General features: G+C 42.0%; 1 protein-coding gene across 1 annotated transcript in view; it reads left to right on the top strand.

The window, feature by feature from the left end:
* The window catches only part of LOC116765016 (sodium/glucose cotransporter 1-like), a 62,624-nt gene that overhangs the window by 2,908 nt on the left and 33,337 nt on the right, over positions 1-26,379 (top strand). The window contains 7 exon segments of the mRNA XM_032654055.1: positions 2,311-2,382; positions 12,038-12,142; positions 13,706-13,765; positions 22,899-23,003; positions 24,541-24,646; positions 25,739-25,786; positions 25,789-25,818. Coding sequence (XP_032509946.1) covers positions 2,311-2,382; positions 12,038-12,142; positions 13,706-13,765; positions 22,899-23,003; positions 24,541-24,646; positions 25,739-25,786; positions 25,789-25,818 — 526 coding nt within the window.

Below are 26,379 nucleotides of genomic sequence, written 5' to 3'. Positions count from 1 at the left end.
TTAATAAGATTTTTTAAAATATATTTATTTATTTGTTTGTTTATTTTTGGCTGCATTGGGTCTTTGTTGCTGCTGTTGTTTTTAATGTGTTGGTGCTTTTAAGCTGTGTAGCATGGATTCCCGAAATTGGAATTTCTGGGTTGGAAGGGTGTGTTTACTTGAAATTTTAGCAGATATCACTAAATGGCAATCCCCAAAGCTTGTTGAGATTTACATTTCTCACAAGCAGCATATGAGCACATTCTTTCCCCAGGCCTTCACCAGCCTGGTTTGTTACTACTAATTTAATTTTTGTGGGGGGGGGGGGTCCCAGGGTGATGAGTGAGTAGTGGTATGTTACTGCAGCTTTGATTTGCGCTTTCCAGACTCAGCCTACTATGAGATTGACCATATTCTTGTGAGCCTGCTGTCCTTTGATCTTCCTCTTCTGTTGAATAGCCAGTTTATGTGCCCATTTATGAATTGAGTTGTTCGACTTTGCTTTTATCACCTTGTCTGTCATTTGAGTTGCCAATATGTTTTTCCTAAACTCTCATTTTCTAGAGCAGTTGTTCTCAACCTCAGCACTACTGACATTTGGGACCAGATAATTCCTTGTTGTGGGAGGTCTGTCCTGTGTATTATAGGATGCTTAGAAGTATCCCCAAGCCCTGCCCCTTCACAGCCAAAACTGCCTCCAGACATTGCCACATGTCCCTTGGAGGAGTGGGGCAAAAATCACCCCTGGTCGAGAACCACTGGTCTAGACTCTGTTACTGTTGTCTCTCTGTCATCTGATTTGTTTTCACTTTGAAGAAGTCTACTGTCTCTCTTTTCCTTTGCATCTAGATTTCCTGGCTTGCTTAGGAAAGTTTTTACCCACTCCAACATTGTACAAATACTATTCTAAAATTTTTTCTAATATTTTATAGGTTTTAAAATATATTTAGGGAATTCCCTCATAGTCCAGTGGTTAGGACTCCGCGCTTTCACTGCTGAGGGCCCCGGTTCAATCCCTGGTCAGGGAACTAAGATCCTGCAAGCTAAAAAGAAATTTAAATGTCCAGAACATCTGGGATTTCCTTTTGCATATAATGTGATAAAGGAGTCTAGCTTTATTTTCTTTTGTTTCTTAAGCAAACCACCCTTTTCTCACTGAACAGAATTGCCCACGTTTGCACAGATGGGACTCCTGAAATCCTTCATCAGCTTCTGACCGCTGAGCCCCCACAAGGAAATCTTGTTCTTTGTTGCTGGTGCCTTGGCTCCTGCAGGATGTTAAAGGGGAAAAAACCTTACACTTTTGTTTGTTTGTCTTCTCTGTTATCAGTCTCAGCCCCAAGATCTTTGAGAAAGTGGTGGATGCACCTTCTGCCCCAGCAGCCTGGCTGCTGTGGTTGGTGGATTATTCCAGAAAGAGCAGGGAGGAAGGAGGAAGCAGGGACATGTGCATAACCACCCTCTTCCCAGGACCTCCTCTCTTCCTGTCTGGTTCTTTCTTTAATGGGAAGACAGAGTGATTTTATTCATCTTAGAACATTTTGTAAATTCCTTTTAAAAGTTTTAATGCACCTCTCCCTACATACCGCTGATACCTTCCTTAAGAAAGATCAGCTCTGAACATAATGGGCTCTTGATAAATATTTAGTTAATGGATGAAATGAGACTAACTTAATGTGTCTGATTTAGAGTTGTTCTTTGGTTTAAAGGTTTATGATGTGAAAGGACTCCATTAAAAGGCAGATACCCCAGATGGTGGTAATAAGTTCACTTCTCCCACAGAAACACTTTTTTGTCAACCAGTGGTCATCCGTGGGTCCTGCTAGTCCTAGGCAATCCAGGAAATCCCCAGGAATATCTTTTGACCGTACTGGAGTCTGGGAATCAGAGCTGGGGACCTGAGGAGAGAGCCCTTGGGTGCGTTGGGAGGACATCATAGTCTTGGCAACGTGACTGCTCTCCTGGAAAAAGCTAGGCTGGTGTTCAGCTTTGCCATTCCCAGTCAATTGATATATTCGCTGAACCACTCATCTCCAAGTCTCTGCTGGGAGCCATGCACTGGTTAACTATTTGGGGAAAAAATAAAGCAATATTATTTTTACACTAGTGTAGAGAAATGGACAGGCCCATGTGATCTCATAGCTGGGAGAGACCGTGGGCCCTCCTCTAACTCAGCAGGTAGAGACCTCTGTTCCTAAAAAGAATGAAGGGGAAATGGGATCTCTGCAAAGGACATTTACCCATAAGTGAAGGTCATCTGTTTGTGAGACCTGTGTCTTTGAAGCAGTTTGGTTTCTTGGATTCCCCCCCAACACCACCCGTTTTTTTAAGGCTGTATTGTCAAGCAGTCGTGGGACAGTAGAAGACTTCTTCCTGGCTGGCTGAAATCTAGCATGGTGGCAGGTGAGTGTGCCTTGCATGTGCAGTCCAGTTTGGGGGCTGCGTGTGGATTCATTTATTACTTTAATTTGAATGTCTTTTACCCCCAAATAATTTGAAGTTGCTAAATCAGGAAAGTCATTTCATTAGTACTTCCCTTAACTCTTCCATTCAGCTCAGTGTAGTTCAGTAACCATTACTAGGTGCCTGGTAGTACAAGGTATTGCTCTAGATTCTGGGACACAGATAGAACATAGTGAGTCCTGCCCTCTGGAAGCACACAGTGTAGAGTGGGAGTCGGATGTGACTTCTTTTTTTTGGTTTTTTGGTTTTATTTATTTATTTATTTTTATTCAGCAGGTTCTTATTTATCTATTTTATACATGTTGGTGTATAATATGTCAATCCCAATCTCCCAATTCATCCCACCACCACCACCCTTCCCCCGCTCTCCCTCCTTGGTGTCCATACGTTTGTTCTCTACATCTGTGTCTCTATTTCTGCCTTGCAAACCAGTTCATCTGTACCATTTTTCTAGATTCCACATATATGCGTTAATATACAATATTTGTTTTTCTCTTTCTGACTTACTTCACTCTGTATGACAGTCTCTAGGTCCATCCACGTCTCTACAAATGACCCTTTTTATGGCTGAGTTCCATTGTATATATGTACCACATCTTCTTTATCCAGTCATCTGTCGATGGGCATTTAGGTTGCTTCCATGACCTGGCTACTGTAAATAGTGCTGCAATGAACATTGGGGTGCATGTGTCTTTTTGAATTATGGTTTTCTCTGGGTATATGCCCAGTAGTGGGATTGCTGGGTCATATGGTAATTCTATTTTTAGTTTTTTTAAGGAACCTTCATACTGTTCTCCATAGTGGCTGTATCAATTTACATTCCCACCAACAATGCAAGAGGGTTTCCTTTTCTCCACACGCTCTCCAGAATTTGTTGTTCGTAGATTTTCTGATGATGCCCATTCTAACCAGTGTGAGGTGATATCTCATTGTAGTTTTGATTTGCACTTCTCTAATAATTAGTGATGTTAAGCAGCTTTTCATTTGCCTCTTGGCCATCTGTATGTCTTCTTTGGAGAAATGTCTATTTAGGTCTTCTGCCCATTTTTTGATTGGGTTGTTTTGCTTTAATATTGAGTTGCATGAGCTGTTTATATATTTTGGAGATTAATCTTTTGTTGATTCATTTGCAAATATTTTCTCCCATTCTGAGAGTTGTCTTTTTGTCTTGTTTATAGTTTCCTTTGCTGTGCAAAAGCTTTTAAGTTTCATTAGGTCCCATTAGCTTATTTTTGTTTTTATTTCCATTACTCTAGGAGGTGGGTCAAAAAAGATCTTGCTGTGATTTATGTCAAAGAGTGTTCTTCCTATGTTTTCCTCTGTTTTATAGTGTCCGGTCTTACTTTTAGGTCTTTAATCCATTTTGAGTTTATTTTTGTGCATGGTGTTAGTGTTCTAATTTCATTCTTTTACATGTAGCTGTCCAGTTTTCCCAGCACCACTTATTGAAGAGACTTTTCTTTTCTCCATTGTATATCCTTGCCTCCTTTGTCATAGATTAGTTGACCATAGGTGCATGGGTTTATCTCTGGGCTTTCTATCCTGTTCCATTGATCTATATTTCTGTTTTTGTGCTGGTACCATATTGTCTTGATTACTGTAGCTTTGTAGTATAGTCTGAAGTCAGAGAGTCTGATTCCTCCAGCTCCATTTTTTCCCCTCAAGATTGCTTTGGCTATTCAGGGTCTTTTGTGTCTCCATACAAATTTTAAGATTTTTTTGTTCTAGTTTTGTAAAAAATGCCGTTGGTAATTTGATAGGGATTGCATTGAATCTGTAGACTGCTTTGGGTAGTATAGTCATTTTCACAGTATTGATTCTTCCAATCTACAAACATGGTATATCTCTCCATCTGCTTGTGTCATCTTTAATTTCTTTCATCAGTGACTTATAGTTTTCTGAGTACAGGTCTTTTACCTCCTTAGGTAGGTTTATTCCTAGGTATTTTATTCTTTTTGTTGCAATGGTGAATGGGATTGTTTCCTTAATTTCTCTTTCTGAGCTTTCTTCGTTGTGTATAGGAATGCATTAATTTTGTGTCCTGCAACTTTACCAGATTCATCGATTAGCTCTAGTAGATTTCTAGTGGCATCTTTAGGATTTTCTATGTATAATATCATGTCATCAGCAAACAGTGACAGTTTTATTTCTTCTTTTCCAATTTGGATTCCTTTTATTTCTTTTTCTTCTCTGATTGCCATGGCTAGGACTTCCAAAACTATTTTGAATAATAGTGGTGAGAGTGGACATCCTTGTCTTGTTCCTGATCTTAGAGGAAATGCTTTCAGTTTTTCACCATTGAGAATGATGTTTGCTGTGGGTTTGTCGTATATGACCTTTATTATGTTGAGGTAGGTTCCCTCTGTACCCACATTTTGGAGAGGTTTTATCATAAATCAGTGTTGAATTTTGTCAAAAGCTTTTTCTGCATCTATTGAGAATGATCATATGGTTTTTATTCTTCAGTTTGTTAATATGGTGTATCACATTGATTGATTTGCATATATTGAAGAATCCTTGCATCCCTGAGATAAATCCTACTTGATCATGGTGTATGATCCTTTTAATGTGTTGTTGGATTCTGTTTGCTAGTATTTTGTTGAGGATTTTTACGTCTATATTCATCAGTGATATTGGTCTGTAATTTTCTTTTTCTTTGTAGTATCTCTGTCTGGTTTTGGTATCAGGGTGATCGTGGCCTTGTAGAATGAGTTTGGGAGTGTTCCTTCTTCTGCAATTTTTTGGAAGAGTTTGAGAAGGATGGGTGTTAGCTCTTCTCTAAATGTTTGATAGAATTCACCTGTGAAGCCATCTGGTCCTGGACTTTTGTTTATTGGAAGATTTTTAATCATAGTTTCAATTTCATTTCTTGTGATTGGTCTGTTCATATTTTCTATGTCATCCTGGTTCAGTCTTGGAAGGTTATACCTTTCTAAGAATTTGTCCATTTCTTCCAGGTTGTCCATTTTATTGGCATAGAGTTGCTTGTCATAGTCTCTTATGATGCTTTGTATTTCTGCAATGTCCATTGTAACTTCTCCTTTTTCATTTCTAATTTTATTGATTTGAGTCCTCTCCCTCTTTTTCTTGATGAGTCCTGCTAAAGGTTTATCAATTTTGTTTATCTTCTCAAAGAACCAGCTTGTAGTTTTATTGATCTTTGCTGTTGTTTTCTTTGTTTCTATTTCATTTATTTCTGCTCTGATCTTTATGATTTCTTTCCTTCTACTATCTTTGGGTTTTGTTTGTTTTTCTTTCTCTAGTTCCTTTAGGTGTAAGGTTAGATTGTTTATTTGAGATTTTCCTTGTTTCTTGAGGTAGGATTGTATTTGATATAAACTTCCCTCTTAGAACTGCTTTTGCTGCATTCCATAGGTTTTGGATTGTCGTGTTTTCGTTGTCATTTGTCTCTAGGTATTTTTTGATTTCCTCTTTGATTTCTTCAGTGATCTCTTGCTTATTTAGTAACGTATTGTTTAGCCTCCATGTGTTTGTGTTTTTTATGTTTTTTTCCCTGTAATTGATTTCTAATCTCATAGCGTTGTGGTCAGAAAAGATGCTTGATATGACTTCAGTTTTCTTAAGTTTACTGAGGCTTGATTTGTGACCCAAGATGTGATCTATCCTGGAGAATGTTCCATGTGCACTTGAGAAGAAAGTGTAATCTGCTGTTTGGGGATGGAATGTCCTATAAATATCAATTAAATCTATCTGGTCTATTGTGTCATTTAAAGCTTGTGTTTCCTTATTAATTTTCTGTCTGGATGATCTGTCCATTGGTGTAAGTGAGGTGTTAAAGTCCCCCACTATTATTGTGTTACTGTCAATTTCCTCTTTGATAGCTGTTAGCATTTGCATTTGCCTTATGTATTGAGGTGCTCCTATGTTGGGAGCATATATATTTATAATTGTTATATCATCTTCTTGGATTGATCCCTTGATCATTATGTAATTTCCTTCCTTGTCTCTTGTAACATTCTTTATTTTAAAGTCTATTTTATCTGATATGAGTATTGCTACTCCAGCTTTCTTTTGATTTCCATTTGCATGGAATATCTTTTTCCATCCCCTCACTTACAGTCTGTATGTGTCCCTGGGTCTGAAGTGGGTCTCTTGTAGACAGCATATATATGGGTCTTGTTTTTGTATCCATTCAGCAAGCCTGTGTCTTTTGGTTGGAACATTTAATCCATTCACATTTAAGGTAATTATCAATATATATGTTCCTACTGCCATTTTCTTAATTGTTTGGGGTTTGTTTTTGTAGGTCCTTTTCTTCTCTTTTGTTTCCCACTTAGAGAAGCTCTTTTAGCATTTGTTGTAGAGCTGGTTTGGTGGTGCTGAATTCTCTTAGCTTTTGCTTGTCTGTAAAGCTCTTGATTTCTCCGTCAAATCTGAATGAGATCCTTGCCAGGTAGAGTAATCTTGGTTGTAGTTTCTTCCCTTTCATCACTTTAAATATATCATGCCACTCCCTTCTGACTTGTAGAGTTTCTGCTGAGAAATCAGCTGTTAACCTTATGGGAGTTCCCTTGTATGTAATTTGTTGTTTTTCCCTTGTTGCTTTTAATAATTTTTCTTTGTCTTTAATTCTTGACAATTTGATTACTATGTGTCTTGGTGTGTTTCTCCTTGGGTTTATCCTGCCTGGGACTCTCTGCACTTTCTGGACTTGGGTGGCTATTTCCTTTCCCATGTTAGGGACGTTTTTGACTATAATCTCTTCAAATATTTTCTCAGGTCCTTTCTCTCTCTCTTCTCCTTCTGGGACCCCTCTAATGCAAATGTTATTGCATTTAATGTTGTCCCAGAGGTCTCTTAAGCTGTCTTCATTTCTTTTCTTTCTTTTTTCTTTATTATGTTTTGCAGTAGTGAATTCCACCATTCTGTCTTCCAGGTCACTTATCCATTCTTCTGCCTCAGTTATTCTGCTATTGATTCCTTCTAGTGTATTTTTCATTTCATTTATTATATTGTTCATCTCTGTTTGTTTGTTCTTTCATTCTTCTAGTTGTTTGTTCTTTAATTCTTCTAGGTCTTTGAATTGTTTTTTTAATTTAAAAAAATTTTTTTATTTATTTATGGCTACGTTGGGTCTTTGTTGCTGCACATGGGCTTTCTCTAGTTGCAGCAAACGGAGGCTACTCTTCATCGCAGTGCTCGGGCTTCTCATCATGGTGGCTTCTCTTGTTGCAGAGCATGCGCTCTAGGCACGCGGGCTTCAGTAGTTGTGGCTCGCGGGCTCTAGAGCACAGGCTCAGTAGTTGTGGCACACAGGGTTAGTTGTTCCGCGGCACGTGGGATCTTCCCAGACCAGGGACTGAACCTGTTTCCCCTGCATTGGCAGGCAGATTCTTATCCACTGCACCACCAGGGAAACCCTCTTCTAGGTCTTTGTTAAACATTTCTTGCATCTTCTCGATCTTTGCCTCCATTATTTTTCCGAGGTCCTGGATCATCTTTACTATCATTATTCTGAATTATTTTTCTGGAAGGTTGCCTATCTCCACTTCACTTAATTGTTTTTCTGGGGTTTTATCTTGTTCCTTCATCTGGTACATCATCCCCTGCCATTTCATTTTGTCTATCTTTCTGTGAATGTGTTTTTTGTTCCACAGGCTACAGGATTTTAGTTCATCTTGCTTCTGCTGTCTGCCCTCTGGTGGATGAGGTTATCTAAGAGGCTTGTGCAAGCTTCCTGATGGGAGGGACTGGTGGTGGGTAGAGCTGGGTGTTGCTCTGGTGGGCAGAGCTCAGTAAAACTTTAATCTGCTTGTCTGCTGATGGGTGGGGCTGAGTTCCCTCCCTGGTGGTTGTTTGGCCTGTGGCAACCCAGCACTGGAGGCTACAGGCTCTTTGGTGGGGCCAATGGCGGACTCCAAGAGGGCTCATGCCAAGGAGGACTTCCCAGAACTTCTGCTGCCAGTGTCCTTGTCCCCACGGTGAGCCACAGCCATCCCCCGCCTCTGCAGGAGACCCTCCAACACTAGCAGGTAGGTCTGGTTCAGTCTCCTGTGGGGTCACAGCTCCTTCCCCCTGGGTCCTGATGCGCACACTACTTTGTGTGTGTCCTCCAAGAGTGGAGTCTCTGTTTCCCTCAGTCCTGTCAAAGTTCTGCAATCAAATCCTGCTAGACTTCAAAGTCTGATTCTCTGGGAATTCCTCTTCCCGTTGCCAGACCCCTAGGTTGGGAAGCCTGACGTGGGGCTCAGAACCTTCACTCCAGTGGGCGGGCTTCTATGGTATAATTGTTCTCCAGTTTGTGAGTCACCCACCCAGCGGTTATGGGATTTGATTTTATCATGATTGCACCCCTCCTACGGCCTCATTGCAGCTTCTCCTTTGTCTTTGGACGTGGGGTATCTTTTTTGGTGAGTTCCCGTGTCTTCCTGTCGATGATCGTTTAGCAGTTACTTGTGATTCCAGTGCTCTTGCAAGAGGGAGTGAGCGCAAGTCCTTCTACTCCTCCATCTTGAACCAATCCTGGATGTGACTTCTTTTTACGCTATTAGAATTATTGCTTAGTGAACAAACTGTATTATGGTATTGATAAAGAAAATGGAAATAAAAGTAATTTTGCCACTTCAACTTTCTTTCTTTTATACTTTTATTCAGTCAGCAGATATCCGATGGGTATGAATTGCTCTTGTCTGGGCCCTCCATGTGGCTTATTCATGTGGTCGGTGCTCAGGCCTCCTCTTACCTAGCTTGGCGGTGGTGAAACTGAAATTCAGTCCTCCCTCCCACCCCACGTTGCCGCCTGGCTCTCCTCCATTCCTGCTGCTTCACCAGCCACTCGTTCGAGGTCCCCCTGGCTGGTTCTTTCCCATCTCCCTGGCTGCTGAATGCTGGACCTCCCCAGGGCCAGACCCTGGTGTCTCCTTTCCAGTTACACTCACACGCCTGGCGACATGGCATTAAAGACAACTTGCTAGAATGGTAGCAAGTCCCAGCTCTCTCCCTCAACTCCAGTCTTGTGCATCCCGATGCCCGTTTGACACCTGACTAGAAAGGTCTGTCAGGTCTTGCACATGGAACATGCATTCTGCACATCTTCTACTCCTGCCGTCTTCCCTGTCCCTGAACGGCAACTCCATCCTTCTAGTTGCTCAGGTTGACACCCGTGGAGTAGTGTTAGACTCTATTCTCTCTCACCCCAACTTCCAATCCATCACGAAGTCCTGGGACTCGATTTAAAAAACAGATTTGAGATCCAACCCCTTCGCATCAGTGCCTCCAGGCCCATGCTGCCGTCACCCTCACCTGGATTGATTGTAGTAGCCTCGGTGCCCTCCTTCCACTTGTGCTCCTCCACGTCCAACCTCAACAAAGCAGCTGAAGGGTCAGACCATGTCACCTGACTGCTTAAAACCCTCTGGGGGCTCTCATGTCACCCAGAATGAAGGCCCAGCCTGTGTTAGGCCACAGATGATCTGCACCTCCTTACCTCTGTGACCTTGAACAATTTAGCCGTGCTTCTGCCTCAGTGCCATTGCCCCTGCTGCTTCCTCTGCCTGGAGGCTCTCTGCTCTCACAGGTACCCTTGGCTTGCCCCTCACACCTCCTCAGAGAAAGTTGGCCCTGCCCACTGTACTGCACAGCACTTCCTGCTTGCCTTCTTTCTTTTTTTTTTTTTCAATTGGGGTATAGTTGTTTTACAATGTTGTGTTAGTATCTACTGTACAGCGAGGTGAAGTAGAGTTCCCTGTGCTATACAGCAGGTTCTCATTAGTTATCTATTTTATACATATTAGTGTATATTTGTCAATCCCAATCTCCCAGTTCATCCCACCCCCCCTTTCCCCCCTTGGTGCCCGTACATTTGTTCTCTACATCTGTGTCTCTATTTCTGCCTTGCAAACCGGTTCATCTGTACCATTTTTCCAGATTCCACATTTATGTGTTAATATATGATATTTTGTTTTTCTCTTTATGACTTCACTCTGTATGACAGTCTCTAGGTCCATCCACGTCTCTACAAATGGCCCAATTTTGTTTCTTTTTATGGCTGAGTAACATTCCATTATATATATGTACCACACCTTTTTTATCCATTCGTCTGTTGATGGAGATTTAGGTTGCTTCCGTGCCTGTCTGTTTTCTAACCTTTCTTCTTCTCTGTAGGACTTTACTATTTATCACTGTCTATTGTGCTATAAAATAATCCCCTAATTTATCTTGTTCATCCTCTTCTTCCTAAGAGAATGTTAGCTTCATGAGGGCAGGGATTTGTCTGTTTTACTCACTGATGTATTCCTAGTATGTACAACACTGACACATAGTTGGCAGTGGACATTTATTAATAGTTACTGAATTAATGAAGGTACATTTAATGTACTAATGTCTTCCTAGGTCTATATAAACATAGGTAGGTAGATAGAGATATTTTATATTTATACACAGTTGTATAGTGTTATATCATATGGACATTCCACCATTTATGTAACATATTATTGGGCAATTTAGATTGTGTATAGTTTTTCATTATTATGATAAAGGTAGCAAACATTCCTAATAGTAAAAATAACTGCTTGAGTAATTATTACGTGCCTCTTCCAAGATTTTTTTTGCCTTATATTTGTTGGTGCTACAGTGTTTGGGTGCCTGTATGTTCCCAGTTATGTCTTACTAGTGCATTTTATGTTTCATGGTTTAAAAACAAAACAAAAGAACCTCTGTCATATTTAATGCTTTTGGTATTGAATCCTACTTTATCTTATGTTAATATCGTCAATGCTGTGTTTTTTGTTTGTTTTTATCTAAAAGGCTTTGTTATTTTTAGTCTCTCTTAATAATTTGGTTTTAAGTGTATCTTGTGTCAAATATAGCACAGTATTTGGATTTGGATTTGGAATGGAGTGGCTATCTCTACTCAATTAAAATTGGTTTAGGAGGGATTTTGTTCATTTTAAATGCCTCTGGGATTTTTTATTTTGAAAGTAACATATGCTGGTTGTAAAAAAAAAAAAAAAAGTTACAATCCAAGTATGGAACTTGAAATTTTCTTACCATTCTATTTCTATAACCATGATTCCAGTCCCCAGAAGTATTTTTATATATATACTACCAGAATCACTCCCATCTATATATAAACATACATGTGCATAAGTGTAATATGCCCACACAAAATTTTAATGAGATTATATTATCAATATTGTTTACATTATTTTTTATCATTTAATAGAGTTCCTTTATTCTTTCTGTATGCTACATTGTATTTCATCATATTCATGTACCTTAGTATTTTAACCATTCTCTTATAATCAGTTAGATTGTTAATATTTTTAAATTACTTCAAACAGTGATGAAATTACACTCCTGCTAATATTTCTGCAGTTGCAAATAAGTCAGTGGAGCGTGTGGAGGGTGGCAACATAAGAATGCAGTAATACTTTTTTCCCTTCATCCCTTTTTACTTGGCTTCTAATTTATGGTTAGGGTTTGTATAGAAAAAATATGAATGGGAATTCTGCCCAGGGTATAATCCCTTTTGAGGAAATGTATTGATAAAACTCAGGTTGGGTTTATATTTGTGAGAATTAGTTTTTGAAGTTGGACTAAAAGTTCTGATCTGTAATTGTCTTTTGATTTTCAGATAGGTGCTTTTCTTTTTGCCTCGGATATTGGCACTGGGCACTTTATGGGCCTGGCTGGAAAGGGGGTGTCTTCAGGGATTGCTGTTGGGGCCTTCGAGTGGAATGTAAGTAGTGCCTTCTGTAGCAGCTAACCTCCACCTTTATCATTGTCCAAATGAAACATAAAAGCTTGCTTTCAACCCTGAGTAAATATTAAAGACTCCTTGAGAAGTCGTGGAAGAAGGGGACCAGGTCTATGATTTCTCAACAAGATTGTGCTAGTTTTCATTCCTCTTAGTAAAGTAATGAAGAGATAGAGAATGTTTACATTCCAAGGACCATAGGAATACAGTTAGGAGACTAGTCAGGTAGGGAAAAGATCATATTAACACTTAAATACATATGTACATAAACATATACATACATGCATGCACGTATATGTGTGTGTGTACATAGACATACAGATATATTTGTATATATGTGTGTGTATTTATCGGTATGTACACATTTGCAGTATGCAGTTGACCCTTGAAAAACATGCATTTAAACCATGCACATCCGGTTACACGCAGATTTTTTTCAATAAATATAGTACTTTTATTTTCATTTCACAGATCTTTAAATTGACTAAGTGTGGGGAAAAGTTTGTGTTCAATTAGAGATCACAATATGTGGAATCAAAAGAACTAGGGTTTGAGTCCTGATTCTATCCAGATTGTTTCAGCTTCCTGCCCTTGGATGAGTCATTTATCAATTCCTTTGTTTTTGAGACAGATTTAGCTTGACTACCTGGGAGTTGGCACCCCTAACCCCCACATTGTTCACGGGTCAACTGTATACTGAGAATAGGTTCAGCTGGGTTCTTTGAGATATTCAGCTGGTTACTACAAAACTCCTAACTGATCGCCTATGAATACCAGGTTTCAACTATAAAACTTATAAAATGGATTATTTATCTAATCTGTGGAATATATTTGTTATAAGACATAGAATTTGTTCACCTAAATTAATATAAGTGAATTTATGTGTCTTGGGTTAATTAACCTATCTCTATATAAATCACCTGGCCCTTTTTTTTTTTTTTTTTTGATAAATCAGAAAGCTCCCTACTTTCTGGGTCTCATCTTTTCCTCTGGTAGACTACAGAAATAAACAATACTTCTAACAAAGTTAATTCCAGACCTGATAAGGCACCCTGGTCTGTACCACCATTTAGTTCTCAGAATTCGTTCACATCTACTTCATATATTCAACTTACCCCTTCTTTGTAAAGAAAGCCAGAGACAAATGCATTACTTAATTTCAATAGCTTGTGTAAATTTTGGTGTAGTTTCTCTATTATTTCTCTGAATGGTTTCTGATTTTTTCTTTTACTATCTTTTTTGTTTAATTATAAGCCACCTTCGTTTCTATCTGGAAGTAGGCAAACAATAAATTTTAATAAATATCTTGAAAATTGGCTCAGTTAACCCCCCCTAAATTAAGAATGCACCCCTTTATAGGCAAAGATCAAGTGCCTATAAGTTAAGTTTGTTGTACTGGAAGGCTTATGCTTGGGCTGTTATTTGCAAGGTCCCCAGTAATTATGACATTTATTGGGCTCAAAACAGCAACTGAGCTTGCATCTCATTTAAGAGCTTAGCCTAGGTGGGACCCTGATTTAATTGCTCTTCTTTTCTTGGTTTCAGGCTCCATTTATGCTCTGTGTTCTTGGTTGGGTATTTTCTCCCATTTACATTAAGGCTGGGGTGAGTATCCATTAGCGGTTACTCTTTTCTTTACAATATTTTTCCTTACAAATACTGCATATGTACATAAAAACATCCTAGAGGGGGCTTCCCTAGTGGCACAGTGGTTAAGAATCCACCTGCCAATGCAGGGGACGTGGGTTCGAGCCCTGGTCCTGGAGGATTCCACATGCCGCGGAGCAACTGAGCCCATGCGCCACAACTGCTGAGCTTGTGCTATTGAGCCGGCATGCTGCGGCTGCTGAAGGCCGCGTGCCTAGAGCCTGTGCTCCGCAACAGGAGGGGCCGCCACAATCAGAAGCCTGCGCACCGCAGCGGAGAGTGGCCCCCGCTCGCCACAGCTAGAGAAAGCCCGCGCGCAACAACCAAGACCCAACGCAGCCAAAAATAAATTAATTAATTAAATTTAATTAAAATTTAAAAAAAAAATCCTAGAGGACAGGTTAAACTTCTCAGTGTTCTGATCCTTGTACTGATTTCCCTAAATCCTAAGAAATGTCTGAAATAACATCATTCTGACTGGTAAACAGAAGCCAGTAACTGCCTACTGTTTCACTCTGGACCTTACTCAAGAGTTCACTTCTTAAGGCTTTTATAGAAAACATTTTAAAACTTTGTTAAAAAATAAGACCTAAATTAAGAGAACAATTCTGTTAATGACTGGAAGACAACATCCTAAAAATATTAGTTCTCCCTAAATCCAGAAGAAGATGTTTGAGGAACTTGACAAGCTGATTCTAAAATGTATGTAGGAGATAAGGGGACAAAGATGTCAGTGCCTGGCTGAGAGAGAACAAAGAAGAGACTGTCCAGGCCTAGCATCCCCAGGGGTACGTGGCATGATGTCACCAACATGGCAGAATAAGAGTTCTGTCAAAGAACTCCAGTTTAGACTGTCACCCACAGGCAAGAGGGCCTTTGTGGAAGTACAGGAGTCATGCTGTTGGAAAAAAAAAATACCCACGACTGGATGCATTGAAGAGGGTGAGAGGGACAGGTTCACTTTACCCATGTCACCACTCCCCCGAGGTGGCACAGCTCAGTGCCAAGAGAGACCTTCTTAGCCTGAGATTTGTCCCATGGGGGAGAGCGACAGCGTGTAAGTGCCCAGCTACTCTAGCTGCGCAGACTGCTGCCAAAAACACCTACTTCTTTCTCACTCCATCTAGAATATTCAGGTGTGCTGTATGACCGGGGGTGGGGAGTGGCTGGGAGAGCAGCACTCAGGGCTCTCAGATGGCATCAAAGGAACACAAATCCTACTAACCCCCTTGCAAACTCTATCAGGAAGCCTGCCTCTTCACTTGCAGATCTCCCCAGCTGGCCCTCAGACACCCCAACATTCTTCACGCCTCACCCACATATGCCTGCACCTTATGGCCAGCTCCCTTAGCTTACCTCCAATTGTGGCAGTGTTGATTCCTGGCATAAAGCTAGTGAGCACACGTAGAAAGCCAGCCTGACCCTGTGGGATTGGGAAAGCACACAGACGAGCATTCAGCACCACCCTCAGTAAGGCAAGCAAACTGGAGGCTGTCAGCACTCAGCCTGGCTTTGTAGGATCAAGGAAGACATGTGAAGCAGGTGTATCCAAGGAAAGGTCTGAAAAAGCCTCAGAATCCCTAGCAGGACTGATGGAACGTATTTCTCTCCAAAAACCAGTCAGTAAAAAATGGAGGCGGTGACTGCTTCCTCAAATGCAGAAACAGCAACACAAGACTTCAAGGAACTTGAAAAATCGAGGAAACATGACACCACCAAAGGAACACAATAATTTTCCAGTAACCAACTCCAAAGATTTGCCTGATAAAAAGTTCAAGACAGGGGCTTCCCTGGTGGCGCAGTGGTTGAGAGTCCGCCTGCCGATGCAGGGGACACGGGTTTGTGCCCCGGTCCGGGAGGATCCCGCATGCCGCGGAGCGGCTGGGCCCATGAGCCATGGCCGCTGAACCTGCGCATCCGGAGCCTGTGCTCCGCAACGGGAGAGGCCACAACAGTGAGAGGCCCACATACCGCAAAAAAAAAAAAAAAAAAAAAGTTCAAGACAGTTGTTTGAAGGAAGCTCAGTGAGCTACAAGAAAACACAGAAGGACAGCTCAGCGAAATAAGGAAAACAATATGTGAAAGAAATGAGAGGTTTAACAGAGAGATAGGAATCCTAACCATACAAATTCTGGAGCTGAAGATTACAATGAATGAAATGGAACATGCAACTGGGACATCAACATCAGGCTTGGCAAAGCAGAAGAAAGATTCTGTGAACTCAATGATAGGTCATTTGAAATTACGCAGTCAGAGGAGAACAAAGGAAAAAGAGTGAAGAAAGCCTATGTGAGCTATGGGACACCATTAAAAGAAACAATCTACACATTACTGGCATCCCAGAAGAAGAGAGGGAGAAGCAGGCAGAAAGCTTATTTAAAATGGAGAACTTCCCAAATCTGAGGAGAGATTTGGATATCCAAGATGACAAAGCTCATCGGTTCCCCCCCGTTTTAACCCCAAACTATCTTCTCCAAGACACATTATAATAAAACTGTCTGAAATCAAAGACAGAGACGAAATTTTAAAAGCAGGAAAAGAAAAAAAATTCCTCACATACAAGGGAACCCCCATAAGGCTATCAGTGGATTTCTCAGCAGAAGGCTTGCAGGACAGGAGACAGTGAGATGATGTATTCAAAGTGATAAAATAAAAAGACTGCCAACCAAGAATACTTCATCTGGCAGAGTTGGTCTTCAGAAATGAAAGAGAAAAAAAGACTTTCTCAGGCAAACCAAAGCTGGGGAAGTTCATCACCACTAGAGCTGCCTTATAAGAAATGTTGGAAGGAGTCTTCAAGCTGAAATGAAAGGATGCTAATTAGTAACATGAAAACATAGTAAGTAGATAGTCAAAATGAGACTACTCAAATACAGTAAGATGGTGGTACATTAACCACTTAACTCTAAAGGTTAAAGGACAAAAAAGTATTTTTTAAAAACCATAGCTACAATTATTTGTTAACAGATACATAATATAAAAAGAGGTAAATTGTGATATCAAAAACATTAAATGTCAGGCGGGAAGTAAAAGGGTAGAGTTTTCATATGCATTCAAAGTTATCACCTTGAAATAGACTGTTATATCTATGGAAGCCTCCCGGTAACCACAAAGCAAAAAGCTATGCTAGATACACAAAAGAGAAAGGAGAGAACCAAAGCTTACTACTATGGAAAATCATTAATTCACAAAGGAAGGTAGTAAGAGGGGAAGAAAGTAACAGGGAAACTACAAAACAGAAAACAACTACCAAGATGTCATTAGTAAGTCCTTACCTAGCAATAATTACTTTACATGTAAATGAATACTCCAATCAAAAGGCACAGAGTGGATGAATGGATTAAAACTTAGCATGGTGGGACTTCCCTGGTGGTCCACTGGTTAACACTTTGCCTTCCAATGCAGGGAGTAAAGGTTCGATCCCTGGTCGGGGAGCTAAGATCCCACATGCCTCATGGCCTGAAAACCAAAACATGAAACAGAAGCAATATTGTAACAAATTCAGTAAAATGGTCCACATCAAAAGAGTCTTTAAAACAAGAATTAGCATGGTGACTATCATTAACAATACTGTATTATACACTTAACAGTTGCTAAGAGAGTAAATCTTAAATGTTCTCACCACAAAAAAGTGGCAGTTATGTGGGGTGATGGAGATAGTAACTTAAACTTACTGTGCTAATCATTTTGCAATATATACATGTATCAGATCACATCACATACCTTAAACTTGTATGATGTATGTCATAGCTCAATAAATCTGGAAAAAAGTAAATAAAGTGTATGTAGAAGAGCAAAAGCATAAGAATAGCAAAGATATTCCTATCAAAGAAAAATAAGAACTTATCTGACCAAATAGCATGACTTACTATAAAGCTGTAGTAATTAAGACAGTTTGGTATTGGCACAAGGATAAACACATTGACACAAGAGAGAGTGAAAAAGCCCAGAAACACTCATATGTATGAACACCTGATTTATGACATAGACGGCATTGCAGATGACTGAGGAAAGGAGGATCAATTGGTTATCATACGAAAAAAATAAAATTAGATCCCTATTCTACACAAAAATAATTTTGGATTGATTAAAGGCTTAAATAGGAAAGGCAAAAATTCATCTAACTTTTATAAGAAAGTAAAAAATATCTTTATATCCTTGAAGTATGGAAGGATTTTAAAATAATATACAAAAATCCCAAATCTCTGGCTAACCACTAAAGTACACAGGCATAGCTGAGAGCCCAGGGAGCCCAGCCAAAAAAAGATCTGTCTTGCAAAGACAGGACTGTTCCTGGAGAGATTTGTGAGTTTGCTGTGCCAGTGACTGAGCACATTCCCCAGCCCGCACAGGGCAGGCAGTGGAAGACAGAAGTCTTGCTGGTTGGAGGTATCAAGGACATAATTGAGGGCTGGCAAAGCAACCCGAAACTTAGGAGGGGAGCTCCAAAAACGAGGGAGCCAAAGAGAGGGTTAGTCCCCAAATCTCAGTATAAATTCTGCCCAAACCCTTGACTGACTGCCAGGCTACTCAAGTGCAAAGAAAACCTTCAGAGGACCAGGCTAAGTCAGCAGCAGCTGGAAGCTGGAAAACCAAGTGGAGACCTCAGCTTCTGCACTGCAGGGTGGGGGTCAGGGTGGCATGGAAGATATGGTAGTCTGAGTCCAGACACATTCAGTCCCTCCTCAAACAAGAGCACTAATCCTCGGAAGAACAAAACGGATTCTAGAGTGCTACATCATATTATCTATGATGGCCAGTCTTCAACCAAGAATTATTAGATATGCAAAGAAATGGGAAAATAAATATGACCCACACTCAGGGAGAAAAAAAGCAATAAGTAGAAGCTGACTCTGAGCAGGCCCAGATGTAGATTTAACAAAACAAAGACTTCAACTTGCTATTATAAATGTATTCCAAAATGTAAAGGAAAATGTGATATTAATGAGTGAACAAATAGGGCCTCTCAACAGAGAAACTGAAAATGTAGAAAAGAACCAAGTCGGGACTTCCCTGGTAGCGCAGTGGTTAAGAATATGCCTGCCAGTGCAGGGGACATGGGTTCGATCCCTGGTCCAGGAAGATCCCACATACCGTAGAGCAACTAAGCCTGTGTGCCAGAACTACTGAGCCTGCACCACGACTACTGAAACCTGTGCGCCTAGAGCCCATGCTCCGCAACAAGAGAAGCCACCGCTATGAGAAGCCTGCCCACCACAGTGAAGAATACCCCCTGCTCATGGCAACTAGAGAAAGTCCGCACACAGCAATGAAGACCCAATGCAGCCAAAAATTAAAAAAAAATTTTAAATAAAAGTAAAAACCAAAAAAAACAAGTCAAAATTCTCAAGTTGAAAAGCATAGTAGCTGAAATGAAGACTTCACACGAGGGGTTCAACAGCACAATTAAGATGGCAAAAGAGAGAATCAGTGAACTTGAAGATAAGAATTACTCAGGATAAAGGACAGAGGAGAAAAAACTGAAGAAAAAGGAACAAAACCTCAGAGACCTGCAGTACAATATCAATCAATCAGACATGTAATTGGAGTCCCAGAAAGAGAAGAGAAAGAGGCAGAAAAAAATTTTTGAAGAAATAATAACTGAAAATATATCCTTTGGTGGAAAATGTTAATTTACAGATTCAAAATGCTTGACAAACACTAAATAGAATAAACACAAAGAAAACTACACATAGGTTTACATCACAGTCAAACTGCTAAAAGCAAAGATAAAGAGAAGATTTTGAAATTGGTAAAAGAAAAGCAACACATTACATGCAGGGAAACAATGATACAGTTAATAGACGACTTCTCATCAGATACAGTGGAGACCAGAAAACATCAGAATGACATAGTTGGATGCTGAATGGAAGAAAAAGCTGTCAACTGATAGTTCTATACCCAGCAAAAGTATTCTTTAAAAATGAAGATGAGGGGCTTCCCTGGTGGTGCAGTGGTTGAGAGTCCGCCTGCCAATGCAGGGGACACGGGTTCGTGCCCCAGTCCGGGAAGATCCCACATGCCGCGGAGCAGCTAGACCCGTGAGCCATGGCCGCTGAGCCTGTGCATACGGAACCTGTGTTCTGCAACGGGAGAGGCCACAACAGGGAGAGGCCCGCGTAGCGCAAAAAAAAAAAAAAAAAAAAAAAAAGATGAAATATATATAAATAGGGCTTCCCTGGTGGCGCAGTGGTTAAGAATCTGCCTGCCAATGCAGGGGACATGGGTTCAAGTCCTGGTCCAGGAAGATCCCACATGCTGCAGAGCAACTAAGCCTGTGCACCACGACTACTGAAGCCCGTGCGCCTAGAGCCCTGTGCTCCACAACGGGAAAGGCCGCCACAATGAGGGGCCTGCACACCGCAACAAAGAGTGGCCCCCGCTCGCTGCAACTAGAGAGAGCCCATGCACAGTAACAAAGACCCAACACAGCCAAAAATAAATTAAATAAATAAATTTAAAAAGAAAAGAAATACATATAGATATTGAATCATTATGTTGTACACCTGAAACCAATGTAAGGTGATAAGTCACTTATACTTCAATTAAAAAAAGAACTTATTGCAAAAAAAATTTTTTTGAAGGTTATTGGGTAGGTAAAAATTTCTTAGGACACAAAAACCACAAACCATAAAGGAAGAAATAGATATATTGGACTTCAAAGTAAAATTTTAAACTTTAACTCTTAGAAGTATATTTTTAAGAAAGTGAAAAGTCAAGCTAGAGACTGGGAAGGAGTATTTGTAGAACATACTGACAGTAAAAGACTTATATCCTGAATATACATATTTTTTAAAACTCTTAAAGCTTAACAGCAAGAAGACATTTCACCAAAGAAAATATACAGATGGCAAATAATCACATGAAAAGATGTTCACTATCACTGACCGTTAGGAAAATGCTACTTAAAATCAGATCCCGTGCACACCCACTAGAATGGCTGAGATTAAAAGGACTGATGCTACCAAGAGCTGGAGAGGTTGTGGAGCCCCTGGGGCCCGTACCTTTCTGGAGGGAACGTTGGAAAACAGGTTGGCAGTTTCTTACCCAGTTACACCTTAGGATCTAGCCGTTCTGTTCCTGGGTGTGGCACTTCACCCCATCCCAGAGAAATGAAGACGCACGTCCACACACAGACTGATACAGGAAGTTTTAGTCCTAACAGACGAACCTAGAAATAATCTGAATTGGGACAGACAGCACGTGCCATGGTACTAGGTGGCACCGAGGAGCCGTCGAGTGACAGCCCGGGTGAGAAGCAGGATGTGGTACCAGGTGAAAGTAGCAGGACATAGAAGTGCACACACTCTTCTTTTTGGGGGGGGGGGTTGCATTTATTCTTTATTGATTATGGATACTTTCCTTACTAGCCATATGCATTAAAAGAAAATTGTGAACCAGTAAAATAAACCAGACAGAGAAACAAATATTGCATGATATTAATTATATGTGGAATCTTAAAAAAAAAATGTCAAACTCATAGAAACACACAACAGAATGGTGGTTGCCAGGGTTGGGTTGTGGAGGAAATAGGAAGGTCTGCTGGTCGCAAAGGGAAATTCATGAGTGATTTGTGAGCAGGGACTCTGGTGGTTCTGTGACCATTCACACTGGTTTCCCCGGAGCTGTGTGACTCCATGGGTTTGAGCTCCAAGGAAGGCGAGTCTGGCGACAGCTGGTTTTCCAAGACTGGGGTGGTGAGGGTCTTGGCCGCACACCCTTGGGGGCTTAGCAGGGTGTTAGAAATGCCTTATATTTTGAATGTGGTGGTGATCACACAACTGTATACATTTTCCCAAACTCATCAAACTTTACATTTAAAATGGGATAATTTTACTGTGTGTAAACCATGGCTCACAAAACTTAAAAACATACACTTGTGGAGAGGGCATTAAAATTGTGGAAGGCTTTGTCTGCCGTGCAGTCTAAAGCTTGCAGTTGTGAAGCCATAATCCCAGGAAAATCACCTCAGATTGTGACGGATTTTGAGATAAAGTCTTTGAAGAAGTAATTAAGTTAAAATGAGGTCGTTAGGGTGGGTCCTAATCCAGCATGACTTTATGAGATGAGTATATTGGACACAGACACGTACAGAGGGAAGGATGAGCAGATGCAGCGGGGAGATGGTCTCAGCCAGCCGAGGAGACAGGCCTGGCATGCATCCTTCCTCACGGCCCCGCGAGAACCAGCCCCGGACACTGCGAGCTGCCAGCCCCCAGAGCTACAGGGCAATGCGTTTCTGTTGTGTGAGCCACTCTGTCGTACTTTGTGACGGCAACCTTGGCAAACTACTATGAGTAGTGAGTGTGAAACAGCTTAGAGCCTGACTGAGAAGTCAGCCGTGTGTGGTAGCATATGATTAAGAACCAAATGAAGAGGAAATGAATGAAAGCTCCAGGTGTTTAGGAGGGGGCGTGTGGTCCCTGCCAAGCCCCCAGCTAAAGCTGCAGAAAGCAGATGGGATTTGCATGTGTGAGGTGGGGGAACAAGAGCACAGGAGCATATTCGGGACTGGAGGTAGGATGGTATTCAGTTACCGCTGGTTTATTCACTGCCATGAGCCAGGCACTGTGCTAGGAGCCAGGCATCTGATGAGCGAAGAGCGCGCTCCCTGCCACCGAGCACACACAGCGTGAGATGGTGGAGGTAGAAATGAGCAGGGCGGTCTGGGGCACCAGCTCACACACGAGCGGCATTGGCACAGAGGACCAGGTGTGAGAGCTGTGGAGTCAAGTTGTGTCTCCCTTGAGCCCTTGGTATATTTGTAATATGTGATAAAAACATTTGATTTTGCTCTATGATTATTTCATGAAAGTGATTTGTCATCATTTGACATATTCAATTAGCTGCATTTACTTCTGCTTTCCAAAGGTTGAACAGGAAGCTAAATTCCAAGCTTCTTGAAGACAGCGGTTTTGCCTCTTCTTTCCTAGTTCTCCCATCTTAACAGGGGTCCGTGTAATGCAAAGCGAGAGTTGGTGACCCTGCACCTGGTACTCCTGGGCCGCTCCCACCATCAGCCGCATCTCTGTGACAGCCAGCACCTTGTGAGCGCTCTGCCTGATGGTGGCTTCTCTTGTTGCTCCTACAGGTAGTAACATTGCCCAAATATTTGAGGAAGAGGTTTGGTGGCCACTGGAACCAGTTCCTCCTCACTATTCTGTACTTATTCCTTTATATCTTCAGTAAGATCTCGGTGAGTTGTGTAAAAGCCAGCCCAAGGAAGAAAAACACAAAAAAATCGATAGGCAGGACTATGCTAGGTTTGTCGCAGCAGTTCACTCTGGGGCCTCATAAGTTACTTGTCAGCCTCTGCTGTCTAAGCTAAAGTGGAGAAAAAATAGCTTAATGATACACAAAATGAAAGGCAGAGGCATCTTCTTTGCTTCCCAAGCCTGGGTTACAGGCCCCTCCTGTGTGTTCCCAGAGAATGCTGGGCGTCATGTCATCAGGTGATGCCACTCCCCTGCTGGAAACAATCCAGGCACCCCACCACCCTTACAAGAGAACTGAACCTTGTGTTATGACCTGTGAAGCCTTCCTACCCTGGCCCTGCCTCTGGCCTCGTCTCCTCCCCTGTACTCGCCATATCGTTTCCCAAATCCAGCAAGCTTATTCCCACTTGAAGCCCTTGACACCTGCTCTGTACTGTGTCTGGAATGTTCTTCCCCCAGAGTTTTGAAATGTCACTTCCTGGGAGAGGCCTTCCTCGGATGTGCCCAGTCAGTCTCTATTCCATTACTGTTTCTGTTTCCTTTGTAATACACGCCACCATGTGAGAGAATTTATCTGTTTCCTTGCTTGTTATCTGTCTTCTCCACTCTGGTACGAGCTTCTTGAGCCCCGGGCCCTTTCCTGGCTTGCTCCCTGCAATCCCCCTCTGCTGAGAACATGGTTAGCACATAAGGCACTTGACAGGTGTTTTTTTTGAATGACTGAATGAGTGTCACTTATCACACTGCATGGAAATTGCCTATTTGGTGGCCTATCTCCTTCATTAAACATAAGGTACTTGAAGACAGTGACTGAGTTTTGGTAACCCTTGGATCTCCTGAACCCTGACGAGTATCTACCGCATGGCTGGTGCTCAGTAAACATTCGGTGTGTAAATGTTGGGTGTTGGGATAACCTCTGCCCATTGTATCCCTGGCTGTGGAGACCAGAATACCAAAGCACGAGGTTAGCCAGTAAATGACATGCAGGTGCTTCAGAGTCATTGTCAACGAAGCCTGGGGTTAACAAACCCAGCCCGCAGGCCAGTCGGACTAGTGATCTGCTTTGTACAGTCCTTGAGCTAAGAATGGTTTTTACAGTTTTAAAGAGTCGTAAAAAAACAGAAATGGTCTGTGTGTCACAAAGCCTACAGCATTTACCATCTTCCCTTTACAGAAAAAGCTTGCCAGTCCCTGATAAGCAGCCCCCTCTGCCTTTCCCACTGGCGGGACTGCAGGAACAGCTCGCTCCCTGGGCACACTCCCCACTCTGAGGCTCCAAGGAGGAAGAGGCTAAGTTGCATTAACTTAGCCTAATGCTTAAAGTTCCTGACCTTGGCTGAACTCATGGGGCACCAGCTGTGTTGCCCAACAGAACTTGGGTAGACCTCACCCAGTGTCCACTAGGAATGGAGTGGACGTGCTGACTTCAGATGGCCTCTGAGGTCAGCGTCTTTATGGGACAGCTGTTGATAGAGCTGGAAATGAAAGTGCAGCCTGCTACGTTTGTACCCATTTCAGGTGGAGATCTGCACTGGCGCCATGTTCATGAGGCTGGTTTGGGGGTTGGATGTTTACCTGGCCACCGTAGTCTTGCTGTCAGTTACCGGCATTTATGCCATCACAGGTGAGGTTACTCTAACCCCACAGGTATTTGTGTTGACACAAAAGCTCTACTTCTTAGTGAAGTCCTAAAGACATTGAGACAGGGATCTCCAGCTTTTGCATTTTCCCTGAGTCTGTAAGTCACATTGCTGAGGCCTGAAAGGGCCAAACACTGAAAATAATTGAGGCAGGGGTGCCCGAGTTGTGCCCTGCTCCTGGAAATCGTATCAGACCGGCAGAGGCTTTCCAAGAGGATTGACAGGGCCAGCAGTGTTTGGGGTGGGGCAGGCCGCACACTGAAGTCTGCCTGGTGAAGGGGTGAAGGAGCCGGAGCACAGAAAGGGACTGAGAGGAGGAGCTGCTTCAGGGCATCCTGGTTACCTGGTAACCTGGTCAGGCCATCAGATGGGATCACTTAGGCAGACAATTCAAATTTGGAATGTTGATCCCATCTTGGGCTAACGCTATGTAGCATGATACGTGGCATCATAACCTTGGGTAGTGGCAGCTCCCCATCAGCCACGCATCCACGAGGTGAACAGCCGTTCTCTACCCAGACAGCCATTCTGTTTTTCTCTTTCAGTACAGTATTCAATAAATTACATGAGATGGTCGACATTGTATTATAAAATAGGCTTTGTGTTAATGAATTTGCCCGACTCTAAGCTAATGTAAGTGTTCTGAGCACATTTAAGGCAGACCAGGCTAAGCTGTGATGTTCAGTAGGTGAGATGTAGTAAATGCATTTTCGACTTAATAATATTTTCAGCTTACAATGGGCCTATCAGGATGTAACCCCATCATAAGTCAAGGAAGACCTGTATACTTTTTTGCTTAGGAAAACTACCAGATTTTCATTTATCCAAAATGGGAAGTAAAAGGAAATTGGGATATAAAAGAGCAAGATAAGAATCCAACAACAGACCATGAAGGCTGTTCAAGAGAGAAAACAGGGTGTATCTAGTCTAAGCATAAGCAGTTGTAAGGCCCAGTGAGCTCAGGATGGAGGTGTGGGTGTGGAGATGGGCAGACCCGAGTGTGTGGACCAGGCATGCAGAGTAACTTCCCACAGAGTCAGGCGTGGCTCTCCTTTCCCTTTCTCTTGCCTATTCAGGTGGTTTTGCGGCTGCAGTTTATACTGATATCTTACATGCTGGCGTTGTGGTCTGGGCTCAGTCTTGTTAATGGGCTATGGTAAGTAAATCTGGAGAGCAGTGGGCACTGTGGGTGGACTCTTTGAATCTGACAGCTGTCTGGGGCCATTTCAGCACCTTCCTCTCACAGATGAGGAGACCGAGGCCCTCAGAACCCACGAGCGTTGTCTAAGGTCATGTCCGCGTCAGGAGAAGGAGGAGTTGAGGAGTAGGAGGGGTGATGACAAACTCATGCACTTTGAACAGCAGTCAAGAGTGGCCCACCACACTCATCCCCACTCTGTGCCTCTGTCCATGCTCTTCCTCTCCAGTCAGAAGCCCCTCTCCCTTTTGTCCACTCAGTTAAATCCATCTCTCAGGGTCAATGGAAGATCCACCCCTGAGTGTGTGATTCCATGATTGTTCTACCTCTATGTCTTTGTTCTCTGGACTTGTATCACCACCACACAACGTGACTTTTTTTTTTGATGGTACATACCTTGATTGTTCATTGTGTCACATAAATAAGTCATACCCCCCAGGTCCAAACCTTCTTAAGAACCAGAGCCATTGTATCCTTCACACAATGAGTCTCATGCACATGGCAGGTGCTTAGTGAGTA

Source organism: Phocoena sinus, chromosome 14 (assembly GCF_008692025.1).
Source record: "Phocoena sinus isolate mPhoSin1 chromosome 14, mPhoSin1.pri, whole genome shotgun sequence".
NCBI classification, from domain to species: Eukaryota; Metazoa; Chordata; class Mammalia; order Artiodactyla; family Phocoenidae; genus Phocoena; species Phocoena sinus.
The sequence above is the reverse complement of the archived record's forward strand: the minus strand, read 5'-3'. Positions and strand labels throughout refer to the sequence as shown.